We start from the raw sequence: 12,490 nt of genomic DNA on the forward strand, positions 1-12,490 counted from the left end.
ATTTATAATTTTTTAATTTTAATTTTTATAAACAGTGAATTTTACACAAATAATTATAATTAATTGTGTATTATTTTATCATTAATAAATAATTATTTTACACAAATTGGGTTTTTAATAAAAGATTTTTATTTCTAAATTCTTAGTAATTTGTAAAATCCAAATAAAAGAAAGAAGTTTAATTGAGCGTGGAACGAGGAACAAATGAAAATGCGTCACGTAATATGTAGCACGTGAGAAGCACGGCATTATCAAATTGCACACTAGGAGTTAGAGTTGGATCATGTGATGTGCTAGTTGTGTTTGATGTATTAAAATATTTTAGAAACATTTAGAGTAATAAGACAATCATGCAGCTGAAAAGATTTAGTTAAAAGACTAATAAGTTTCTGTTTAAAAAAAGAGAGAGAGAACAATTTAGTTTATGAGAATGTGAAAACTCAGGTGAAGTCGACTTCACGTGAAGTTGATATCTGAGAGTTGATAGATGAAAATTTAGTTAAATCAGTCAAATCATCTAACAGCTTTCAGGTATCAACTTCACGTGAAGTCAACTGTACTTGAGTTTTCACTTTCTGAGAATTAGGCAGGATTCATTTGAGAACATTTACTACTCAGAATAATACTTAAAAAATGGAGGGATGCCGATTGAACCAAACCATTTACAGCTATTCCATTTCTTCCATTAATTAACAGAAACCTATTACAGTGTTACTTGGCAGTACCATTGCCTGTGCATTGCTTTCAAAATTGTTTGCATATTTGTTACAATTGACAGAAGATTTGAGTATTGAGACTGAATACATAGATATATGTAGGTGAATATAGCCTCCTCAGAAATCAATATTGAGCAGCATATCTCTCGAATAAGTGAATTACTCACCCACATGTAGAGTTAATGATGTAATTGCTTGCTTAAGCTTATTCAGTTTTGACCTTCCTACTCATCAAATCATGGTAGTATAGTAGTACGCACATAGGTTGACCAAGAATACAGAATATGAACCAAAAAATCATGTTACCAACCTGCAATGAAGAAAATCACAATGTTTTTAATGTTAAGAAAGATTTTCAATAAGTTGAATATAAAAGGAAGATACATAATGCTATTTCAATAACCTCAAAACAGCACACATACCATTGAGCTTCTGAATTTATTTTGCAGATAATTAGTGATCAGGACCAAAGGAACCTGGGGGAAAAATCCATTATCATGACAATTGAGCCAAAAATATGATACCGATTCAATACTCAGCAAAACATTTTCTCAGTATTCTACATGTGAGTTTGGTTTTCTTGGAAACTTTGTTAGTTTTGCCGGAAAAAAAAACCTAGGAAAACATGTAACAGCCATATAATTTTACCTGCATCATAATTCCAATGAAAGCCCAAAGCTTGAATATATGACACGGAACGGCAATGCACAGCTGCACTCGGACGAAAAATCATGAGGAAAGATTGCAAATCTCAGTTGTCTTTGTTGACGACATTGAGAATGTTACTCATATTTACATATGCATCTTTTACTACCAGAAACAAATGAAGGATTTATTGAAGGGAAGAGGATAAAGAAAAAGAGAACTAAACTACACACCTCGTGGAACAAAGCAGAAACGAGGAAGGCTATTAAAAGAGCAACACCCTGTGAATATCACAATCATAAGTACATATATAAATATATTTAGAATTAGAAGTTAGAAAAATAATATATCAACAATATTTAACAGTGATTATGAGTATGATTTTACATAATTATTATGAGTAAAAATTTACATTATTATTTATTCAATAGGATAACACTAATGACGTTCATTCAATTCCAACAGCACTAAATGATCCTTTTAAAGGCAGCCAGAGATGGTTAACATAGACTGACAATGTCATAACTCATCAAGACAAATTTTCAACTCCTAAAGTGTGCTTAGAATACATAAGTTCAAAGTCGATACAGTAACACAGATGAGATGCTTGATTACCTTGGGCACACCATGTCTTATACATGGAAAATATAGATGGCGGATCATCCATTTATGAACAGGCTGCAATATCAAAGAATAGTAGAGTAATGGATTAGAAATACACTTGAAAATAACAAATGAACCTGCAAAGTTCTATATATGGTTTTAGAACCATTTACACAGTAACAGCTGAGAAACTACATCAGCAAGAAACATATGGAACCTGCAGCTTCCATTTCTTCCTTTTGTTAATTTCAGAGAATTATAATTTGTAAACCCTTTTTTTAATGTAAAGAGTGGTAAACCATGATTACACCTGGTAGAATAACTATATAAAATATATATTCACAAGAATTTCATCACTACACGAGACCAGCAAATCATTTCCCAGGAAGAGAAAAAATAATAAAGAGAGAACTTGGTCTTCAAAATTAAGTCCGGAAAAGACATACCATATTCCACAACCTCCAATACTGACGAATGCGACGACAGAAGCAGCATCACGACAACATTAAACAAAAGGAAAATATGTGAAAAATTCACTTAACAAATAATTATAAATAAACAACCTAAGAGAGTGCCGAGACAAAGAAATTACCTCATCAACAGTTTTTGCATTCCACCAATCCTTGTAAAATTCACGATCACCAAATCGCAGAAGCTCTGCAAGTATATTTAACCTACATTGCAAAATTGCAAATATTGTTTGTGATAGATCACGGGTGTTTTATCATAATCAAATTGCACAGTACAGAAGTCCATGTTAAGCACAGGTAACTAGAGCTACAATCCTTCAGTTTACATGTAAACACACCAGCAAATATAAACAATGGATGAGCCCGAGATTAAATACAAACCAAAGGTGGAAAAAGCAGTAGAACATGCAGAGCCACACATATAAATTTGGAACAGAAAGCTTCAAGACTCTCTCAATCGCATATAAAAGGTTTCCCTTCAAAGGATGCTGTGAATTCTGTACGATCGGATTAATATACTGCAGAGTTAAATCATAAAAGCACGGTCAGAAAACCTGAAGAATTCGGGAAAATAAGAATTAAGAAAAAAATACAGGCATTTCTTACCTGTTCTATTATAAATCCCATTAATCCTGTAAATATTATCAGCGTGACAAGTTGACGAAAGACCCAACCCTTTCGAATAGATGGCGTGCGGGGATAGCTTGGCTATAACATTTCATACCACAGGAATCAAAACGGTGTAGAACATTTTGTAGAAAAGACAATGCAAGAAATTTCTACTCAAAATAAGAGTCACCATAACAATAACATTTGCAATCCACCCAAAGATACATTTACCAAGACAACTGCAAAAACAAATGAGACTCAAAAAATTACTCATAGAAAGTAAGAGAAATTCTGCAACCTTGGATAATACCCGGAATATCCATAAGCTATAAAGGGGAAACCAGGGACAGGGAGATAACACTTAATTTATGCATATTTTAATGTTGATTATTTAAGCAATACAAACTTAATCTTGTTGTGAGGTTTTAAATTAATACGAGATCACTTAGGCACTGTGTTGGGACCAGCAAAGACTGGTTGACTTGTAAGCAAGTAATTATCTCAACTTGTATGGAATTTTGATGTCAACCAAAAGATTATTTTGGGGTAAGCATGAATAATAGAATTAGGAACAGAACAAGCTGATTGTAAGCTTCAAGAACTTAGGGAAAGTACAACAGAAGATAGATAAAGAAAGGATTTTTGCCATATATTTTGCTAAACAATGTTTGATGCTCCCAAATGTTCGTCAGGAAAGGCCATGAAAATCGAAAATAATATGCCAAAAATTCAAAGAAGAATAGGGAAAATCACTTGAAAGTGCTGTCACCTGGTAACATAATGTAGGAGCAAGCATGAAGTATGCCAATCTCCTTATGCTTACATCATAAGGATAGTCCATACTGAGCGTACTGGGTAATCCTTCTACCTATAATACAGCGAAAATGATAAGTTGCCGTGAAATAGATGTATCACACATTCACAAATCAGTAGAGAGCACCACACAGAAATAAGGAAAAGAATCAAGAGGAAAAAGGATGGACATTATTAGAATTAAGAAGTGAGAAAACTGCACATCAGCAAATAATGAAATTTTAGTTGTTCGTGATCCATAGGCTGCAATTTATCGAGCAGGATTTGCCTGCTTAAAAAATATTCACCACATACATCCGGCATTTCCTAGATTTTAAAATCCTAAGTATACTGCATTTACAAATTCACATGTGAAACTAAAAAGCTACCTTCTCATTTGATTTGGCAAGTGCTCTCAAGTCATAGTTCGTATGTCCATAAGACACTAACTTTAACCACACGATACAAGCAAATAGCATTAATGTGACGCCTGATAGGAAAGCAGAATCAGATCTGCAAAGAATAAATTGCAAATTAATTCAATTCCAGGATCATGGAAACCAGTTGTAAGCAGGAGCTTTAAATCTTTCCATAAACAATAGAAGAATGCATGTAAAATCCATGTGCAAGTTAATAATCAAGGTTATTAATTACTAGCCCATTACCAACTTAAACTCATATTCTATAACTAAATTTATCCATACTGGACACATGGCATGCTTGACCACAGAACGCAGACCTGATTCGTAGGGATTTTATTTGGCAGATCAATAAAGACCGGTTTTCAGGCATTTGAGGGGAAGTCCAATATTTAAGAAACGAGAGAAAACACAAATCAAATCAAACATGCCTCTTATTCAATTTCATGTGTCGTTTTACGAAATCTTTCATAATATTTAGCATTTTTCGATCAAAAATCCTGCCTGCCCCCCAAAAGAAAAAAAATAAAATAAAGTAGACAAGTTCTGTAGTCAACTTCGAAAAAGACATGAAAGAACAACACTGACCTGAGAATTACAAAAATCGGATACAGAAGTGAAGTTGATGTAATGATTATATGAAGTATCACAACGACCTGAAATATTATGTCAAAATTAGTTATCCACGCAATAATTTACCACATCCCAAAACTCTAATGAGTTGTACTGGGCAGAAGGATTTCATGTGGCTCCATAACTATGTTCCAATCAATCTTATAGAACTCTAAATGTCAAATGGCTGAATAACTTACTGGTTCAGGAATATATTTATGCTGTGCCAACTTTTCTACTATGAAGGAAGCAACAGGGAATAGTAAAAGAGTAAGACTGCAAGACAAACATAATCACTTGTTGTCAAATTACATTATAAGAAATGATGCCCAAGTGAATAATTTAAACTCAAGGTATTTCATTGAGAGACCACTAATTTGACCCCGGAAGGATTAAATCGCTAACAAATTAGTCACAATGAAAATTTCTATCAGTCCGTGGTACCAATATCATGAATTTTGTTATTGCTAATAGAATTTATTATTATTAAGAAAATAAGTTACAGGGATTGATTTGTTGGCAAATTGATGTTTTTGAAGGACCAATTCGTCAAAATTTTGATCTTTTTAGGTACCATTATATCAGCGTATTAATTATCAAGACACCCCAAGAGAATATATCTATAGGGGTCTAATTGTCAGCAGTTTAATCATTTTTTGACCAAATTGGTGGTTCTCTTTGAGCTCACCACACTTACCAACACATGAAGAGAGGCCAATCGCTCAAAGATGTTGAACTAAACCAAAAATCAGTCTTAATCAACCAACCATACTGCAAAACAAAATAATTCCACATCTTTAAACAGACAAATATACAAAATAAAATAACCACAAAATGGAAAACAATTTCCTTTCTCAAAATAAATAGATTAAAATAAAAGTGAATAGGTGAATAATTAGTAACCTTCATCAAATTCTCAATGATAAGTCTGCTGTTAACCGCAACAAGCACCACTATGCAGAGGTTGAAGAGGCCCGCATGACTCTGCTGTTAGATTGAATAATTAGTAAAACGAATAGGTTCAGCAACGCACTAGCATGCAACCTTCATTCAAGTCATAACCAGAAATTACGGCAACTGAAAAATTGGATCGCGAGACTGAGAAGAAAGCGGTTAACCTGTTTGAAAATGTTGCCGGAGCTGAGTGGACTGTCCCTGATTCTGCGATGAGCTGGGAACGAAGGTCGGTAATCGAAGTTCACGGCGGAAAAATCGGCGGCGTTTTGCTGACGGTTGCCTTTTGATGCATCATCCACTCCATTACCGTTATTGTTATCGTCGGAGCTTGAATCCTTCGCCAACTCCTCACTCGAACTCTCACCTTCGAAGGCGTCCAGCTCCACCTTCTCCAACGGCGTAGCAGAGGTGGCGCCGCCGCCGCGTCTCCGCCGCACGGTAGAGCTGTTAGCACCTGAATCTCCCTGAACAGTGGCGGTGGCGCCCACGCTCTGGTAAATCGCCATCGAAGAATAAAGAATGAAAAAGCAAAATTGGTGACGTGTTGTTCCGAGTGAAGGAAATCGAATCAACCTTCAACTTGTTAATAGATATACTAATTTAAGAGCGATAACTTAACACTTAATTATATTTGTTTATTTAGATTTAGATATATAGAATTACAGAGAAGAAGAGAGAGCGTTTTGATTTTGGATTTGAAGGTGTTGTTGCTGTTTTGTTCTGAGAAGAAAAGGAACTGAGAGAGAATGGAATCTCATTCGAATAAATGAATATAACTGCTTTTCTACCTTAATTTCCCACCCTTTTTCATTTTTAATTTTGTTTAATTAGTGTGTACCACGAGCTAATCATTAAAAATAATAAACCAACTAATTTGGTTGGTTAATCAGTTCATTCATTACTTTAAATAAGTATCAAAAGTTTGAATTTCACTTTTTACATGAAGTTTATATTCGCAACGAATTAATCTTTAATATCCCGAGTTGAAAAATACTGTAAGTAATACCAACAGTCTTATAGCTCATTCTAGAAGCTTATTATTATTATTGGCTTTATTGGTTAGTTAAATTGTTTAACTAATTAATTTGTTCAAACTAGATGAATTTTTATAGGAATAAGTGGATAAGTGTTGAAAAAGACAAATAGGTTTTTCCGTCCAAATGCTTTTGTTAGGAACTGATCCGTCTAAATGTCTTCATTAGGGATTAATCTGTCTAAATTTTGTAAAAATCAGAAATTTAAAAGTATTTTTTAATAATCAAAGACAAAAATATCCATGAAACAAAAGGTTAAGAACCTATTTGTCCTTTTCTCTTTTTATTTTGTACAATTATGAAGGAATAAGTGTTGGTACGATGATGATTATATTATAGGTGTGTACATTAAAGATAGAGACAGATTTTTAGTATAGTAAAATTAAGGAATATTATAGAAGTAATGGAGAAGAGATGAAGGAGATAGAGCAGAGGTTGGGGTTGAGGCCTTAAGATTTGACACGTAAGGCGCCACCTTATTCTTAATTACAAAGGGAAAGGGTTGCGTTGCTTTACGTCCTTTATTTTATGTATCAAAATCCTCTCATCCTCACTCGCCCTACTGTTCGGTTCTATTTGTCACTTTCTGTACCTACCGATAGATTCGATGTACTTACATTTCCCATAGTTGAAATTTGAAGTTATGGCCATCAATGATGGCATACTCGTCAAACACATCAAGAAAAGGATAATATCTGTCAAAAAGGAGCGATATTTCAGACCATGCTTCATGCTTTGGAAGTTTATACCGGATAAATTCAGGTGCAGTTAATTTAATATAAAATTAATAATTAAAAATTATTAAATAATTTAATAAATTTGATTAAATTATTATTTAATAATTTTTTATTATCAACTTCACATAAAATTGATTACATATGAGTTTTTATTTTATACATATACTCTTTTTTAATAGTTAAAATGAATTGTAATTGTAAAGGTTAATAATCTTAGCTTAAACTTAACTTATAAGTATAAACAACTTTGGAGATCCTTGTGAGTGTTTTGAATTTTTAAGTGAAATATTATGGTTAGAATTTAAAAGATTAAGAAATGAGTTGCTTTACTCAATATCATGAAAATTTATTCTTTTATCATTTTTTTTCATACGATTTCGTGGATATGAATGAATTTAGAATCTTAACATATGTCAAGCTGCAGTCAATAAAACCATGAAAGGTAATTGCCAAAGTGATGAAAAATAAGTAACAAAATTCAATGCAAACCAACTAACCAAGCATCGTATATCACAGAGAAACAAAAACAACGTAAAGTGTAGGGTAGAAAAAAGTGACGGATGGATATGTATATAGTAGAAGTCAAAAAACTAATGTAGACAATCAATGTACTTCAATTCCCTTGTTGAAACTTGAAATTATGGCCACGAATGGTGGATGAAACTTGTCAAAGGACATAAATCCGAGACCATGTTTGGAAGCTCTCAAAAAGGTTTTCCTTTTTCTTTTTCTTTCATAAAATTTTTTCCTCTTCTTTCTCTCTCTATATATATATCATCAAAATGGTGTTTAGAAAATACTAAAATAATTTATAATTTATGACTAGAAGTTAATAATCCTAGTTAAAAACTATTTAAAATTATAAGGAGTGAAGATCCATCCTCATGAGTAAAGGTGTGGTTAAACAAAGTTACATTATAAAAGAGAAATGACAAAAATGTTAATTTCCTAAATACTTTCACCATTGCACCTAGACATTAATAATGAACCACCAAATTCTGATCTAACATTTTAAAAATCGAATTGTTCATTAAATCGAAATAACTAGAAGTCGAAAAATTTAGAATTCCAATTGAAATTAAACTAAATATAATAAAAGATTCATCAAAATATATATTTTGCCAAAAAGAAGTTTTTAAAATAGAAGATTCATCAAAGTTTTTTCCGCAAAAGAAACCAAAGCAAGTTCAATTGAGTCACCAATTGTTTGACAGATATATCCAAATCATTGTCCGGTTCTCAAAACCATACTCCAAGTACACAATAACTGGCCATGCCTATCTTTTGGCAAAAGGAATATTGCAGCGCAAATAATAGTTACCGGCGCATAAATGAGACATTAAACACAAACGCAACCATAAATGAATAGTACTATCTGTTTCTATCATATTTCCAATTGCAGTTACCAAATAAAGAGGTAAGAGTAATGACATATATATATATATATATAACAAACAATAAATTTCAACACAAATCAAGCATCGTATATCTAACAGGGAAACAAAACCAACGTAAAACACGAAGCATAGTAGAAGTGACGGGTACATATATGAAAAGTCAAATAAGTGAAATAACTAATTCAAACCACCACGAATTCGTAACAAAATGGTCAATGTTAAGACAAAAATGTAACGTAAAAGCGTAAAACGTTATACCCATGCTAGCAAATTACTTTATGAAACAAAACAGTCAATATATTCTTAAAAAACCCTAAACATCGTAAAGTAATATTAGACAAATTACCTTGTAGAAATGTGCGACAAGCATACACCAAAATGGGCAATAATGGGTTTCCACATTGCAAGTACCCTATCACTTAGATGTTGAAGCGACTAACAATCTAAATAAACTTACTAGGCCAATTAAAAAAGGGGTTTCAAACGAAATAACAAACTAGGGAGAAAAAAAAAGGGTTCGCGGAGAGAGAGAAGAAACATTACATAAAACTTAACCAAACATCATCACCCCAAAAAGAAAAAAAGAACAAAAAAAAAAGGACACCTTCACCGAACATAAACTAGTATTCCTCTAACATGTTGAAAGACAAAATCTCTTCAGAGGAGTTCAGCAACATTTGCAGGCAGCTCCTCGATTTGCACATTATAAAACTTCTGGATGTCAAACAGCATTCTTTCATCATCCTTCGTGACAAAGTTGATGGCAACACCCTTCCTACCAAACCGACCACTACGACCAATACGGTGGAGATAGTTCTCAGGCTGTGTAGGGAGATCATAGTTTATAACAAGAGACACTTGCTGAACATCAATACCACGTGCCAGAAGATCGGTTGTTATAAGAACACGGGAAGACCCAGATCGGAATTCCCGCATAATGATGTCCCTCGTATTCTGGTCCATGTCTCCGTGGGTGGCTGACACCGTGTGGTCTCGGCTTCGCATCTTGTCAGTCAACCAATCGACCTTCCTTCTGGTGTTGACAAAAATGACACTCTGGGTAATGGCTAATGTCTCGTACAGATCACAAAGTGTGTCGAGCTTCCATTCCTCTCTCTCACAATTGACATAAAACTGCTTTATACCCTCCAAAGTGAGCTCGTCACGCTTCACAAGGATCCTCACAGGTTTGTTCATGAACTTCCTAGTAATTTCAAGGGCCTCAGGTGGCATTGTGGCAGAGAAAACTCCTACCTGAATCTTAGATGGCAGCAACTGGAATATATCGTAGATCTGATAACAAGGAAGCAGATGATGGATAAAGAAGTTATACAAATAACAAAACCAAATTTTCATGATTCAACACCAATGGCCAAAAACTGTGACAAGCTTAAACTGATTGAAACAAAGTAACATTTATCTTCAACTAGAAATTAATAATCACTAAATTTCAAGAACTTTTAACAGACAATGAATATAAAAAAACTGAGGGCACTTGAAAGTATAAACATTAAACAGTCAGAAATAGAAGAGAAGAAAATACAATCGATTAGATAAAGTAGGAATTAATGATGGGCTAGGGTAAAAAATACAGGTTTGCATGGGATGATTTTACATATCTATAAAACTTGATAATAAAGTGAAATATGAAAACATTAGTAATCAAGTAAATAAAGAAGTACCTGGTCTTTAAAACCCCTTGAAAGCATTTCATCGGCCTCATCCAACACAAACATTTTAATGTGATCCGGCTGAAGTGACTGTCTGCGCAGCATATCAAAGACACGTCCAGGAGTACCAACAACAACATGAACACCGCTGGCTAGAATACGTTGGTCTTCACGAACACTGGTGCCTCCCACACAGGCATGAACCTTCACACCTAGATAATCACCAAGCGCTCGCATAACCTTCTCAATTTGCTGAGCAAGCTCACGGGTTGGTGCTAAAACCAAGGCCTGACATTCAGTCAGGCTGTAGTCAAGTTGCTGCAAGATCCCAGAGCAGAAAGTTGCAGTTTTTCCAGTTCCAGATTGGGCCTGTTGAATAACATCAAGTCCCTTGCAGAATGGGACAATTCCCCTTTGCTGAATAGCCGATGGCTTTTCAAAACCTACAGAACAAATCATACTAGTTTTACATTCCAAAATTTCAACTAAAATTACATGACAACATTAGTGGGACAAACAAACAGGGCAGTTTACGCATAATAAGCAGAACAAATCGAACACATGCTAAGTTCTATGCTGCCACCATACATTATCGATTAAATACATTTTCTAAAAAACATATAAATTAAAGGGACTAGTAAAAGTTTACCATAGGCATAAATGCCTCTGAGGAGATTCTCTTGCAAACCCATAGCATCAAAGCTATCGTACACCTCATCATAAGATGTGAAGAAGTCCTGTCCATCAGCTGTGAGTCTGTGAATCCAAGATATGACAATGAACCATAAATTCAACCCCAAAAAAATAACTATGTTGGAATGATAACGAGGAAAAAGGGAAAGCACTTACAAATCATTCATTTTGGCATCAAATTGACGAGCATCGAACTGTGTTCCCTCAGGTGCAGCTCCTGCCATGACTGCAACACCAAAACAAATACAACAACAGAAACAATTATGCCACGCAAATAATTACAGAATCAGCACCATAAAAACAACTTGATGGAAACCAAAAAACATAAAAAAAAATAAATATCGAATCAGCATAAGCTCTAACCGTAATAAAAAATTGATGTGAATCACTTGCTGATACAAAAAGTTTTAGTTTCAAAAAGGCTCGAACCATAATACGAAACAAGCGTTAACTTGCATAAAACAACATCCGCTCAACAATAACGAATAGCAGCAAAGGAAAAATAAAAAATAAAAGAACATATATACAGTTAATCAGAAGAGACTGAAAGACTGGGATAACAAGATCGTTGAATCGAGAAGAGATTCACCTGCGGATGATGATGTTGATATTGACGTTGATGTTGATGATGAAGAAGACGAAGATGTTTGCAGTGGAAGAAGATCGAGCGGAGTTAGGGTTTCCCAAACTCCTCGGATCTACGCCGCGGAGTTAAGGAGAGAATAAGAGTGTGTGTTTGTGAAGTGAGAAAAGAAACAAGGGTTCTCTAGTGGATTAATCGACAAAATAATAACGAATACCAAATTAGTTAAAATAATAAATAGTCTTCTCGAACTTTATATATACACAAAAAATCCATAAGATAAATGATAAAAAATAGAAAGATAAATGGCAAATTAAATAAGATGTAAAAAATTTTATATATACACAAAAGATCAGTTTAGTTAAATATCTTTAATATAGATGATTGAATTTTTATTTACATATAATATAATTGATATAATTTAAAATTATAATATAATTTAAATAAGAGAATTATTTTATATATACACAATTTAAATATTAGTTGATTTATTCAATATACAAAATTTAAAAATTATTAAATTAAGATTTTAACCACTTTAATTGTATCCTCA

At 33.5% G+C, this 12,490-nt stretch overlaps 1 protein-coding gene and 1 pseudogene across 3 annotated transcripts; both read right to left on the reverse strand.

Annotated features, from left to right (window-relative positions):
* On the reverse strand, positions 649–6,630 carry LOC107643251 (diacylglycerol O-acyltransferase 1A). 3 transcript variants are annotated; one of them, XM_016346849.2, is made up of 16 exons: positions 5,985–6,627; positions 5,770–5,853; positions 5,564–5,637; positions 5,067–5,142; positions 4,843–4,910; positions 4,225–4,348; positions 3,813–3,911; positions 3,041–3,142; positions 2,816–2,952; positions 2,557–2,638; positions 2,411–2,431; positions 1,977–2,039; positions 1,595–1,642; positions 1,365–1,427; positions 1,139–1,192; positions 649–1,026 (listed from the first exon to the last, which is right to left on the reverse strand). In XM_016346849.2, exons 1-16 carry the CDS (start codon positions 6,327–6,329, stop codon positions 922–924), a joined length of 1,545 nt encoding a protein of 514 aa, XP_016202335.1. In that variant the 5' UTR covers positions 6,330–6,627; the 3' UTR covers positions 649–921. The 3 variants fall into 3 exon arrangements, with proteins under 3 accessions (XP_016202335.1, XP_016202340.1, XP_020963034.1); XM_016346854.2 differs by having other exon boundaries at positions 716–1,026; positions 5,770–5,850; positions 5,985–6,625; XM_021107375.1 differs by lacking the exon at positions 2,411–2,431 and having other exon boundaries at positions 716–1,026; positions 5,985–6,630.
* LOC107643269 overlaps positions 9,315–12,490 on the reverse strand; it is an 8,720-nt pseudogene continuing 5,544 nt past the window's right edge.

Source organism: Arachis ipaensis, chromosome B01 (genome assembly GCF_000816755.2).
Source record: "Arachis ipaensis cultivar K30076 chromosome B01, Araip1.1, whole genome shotgun sequence".
Classification (NCBI taxonomy): Eukaryota; Viridiplantae; Streptophyta; class Magnoliopsida; order Fabales; family Fabaceae; genus Arachis; species Arachis ipaensis.

Coding starts and splice junctions, on each gene's coding strand:
- LOC107643251 (XM_016346849.2), bottom strand. CDS start 6,329: ATGGCGATTTACCAGAGCGTGGGCGCCACCGCCACTGTTCAGGGAGAT. Junction 5,854..5,984: donor CCGGCAACATTTTCAAACAG/GTTAACCGCTTT, acceptor TCAATCTAACAG/CAGAGTCATGCGGGCCTCTT. Junction 2,432..2,556: donor ATGCAAAAACTGTTGATGAG/GTAATTTCTTTG, acceptor CGCATTCGTCAG/TATTGGAGGTTGTGGAATAT.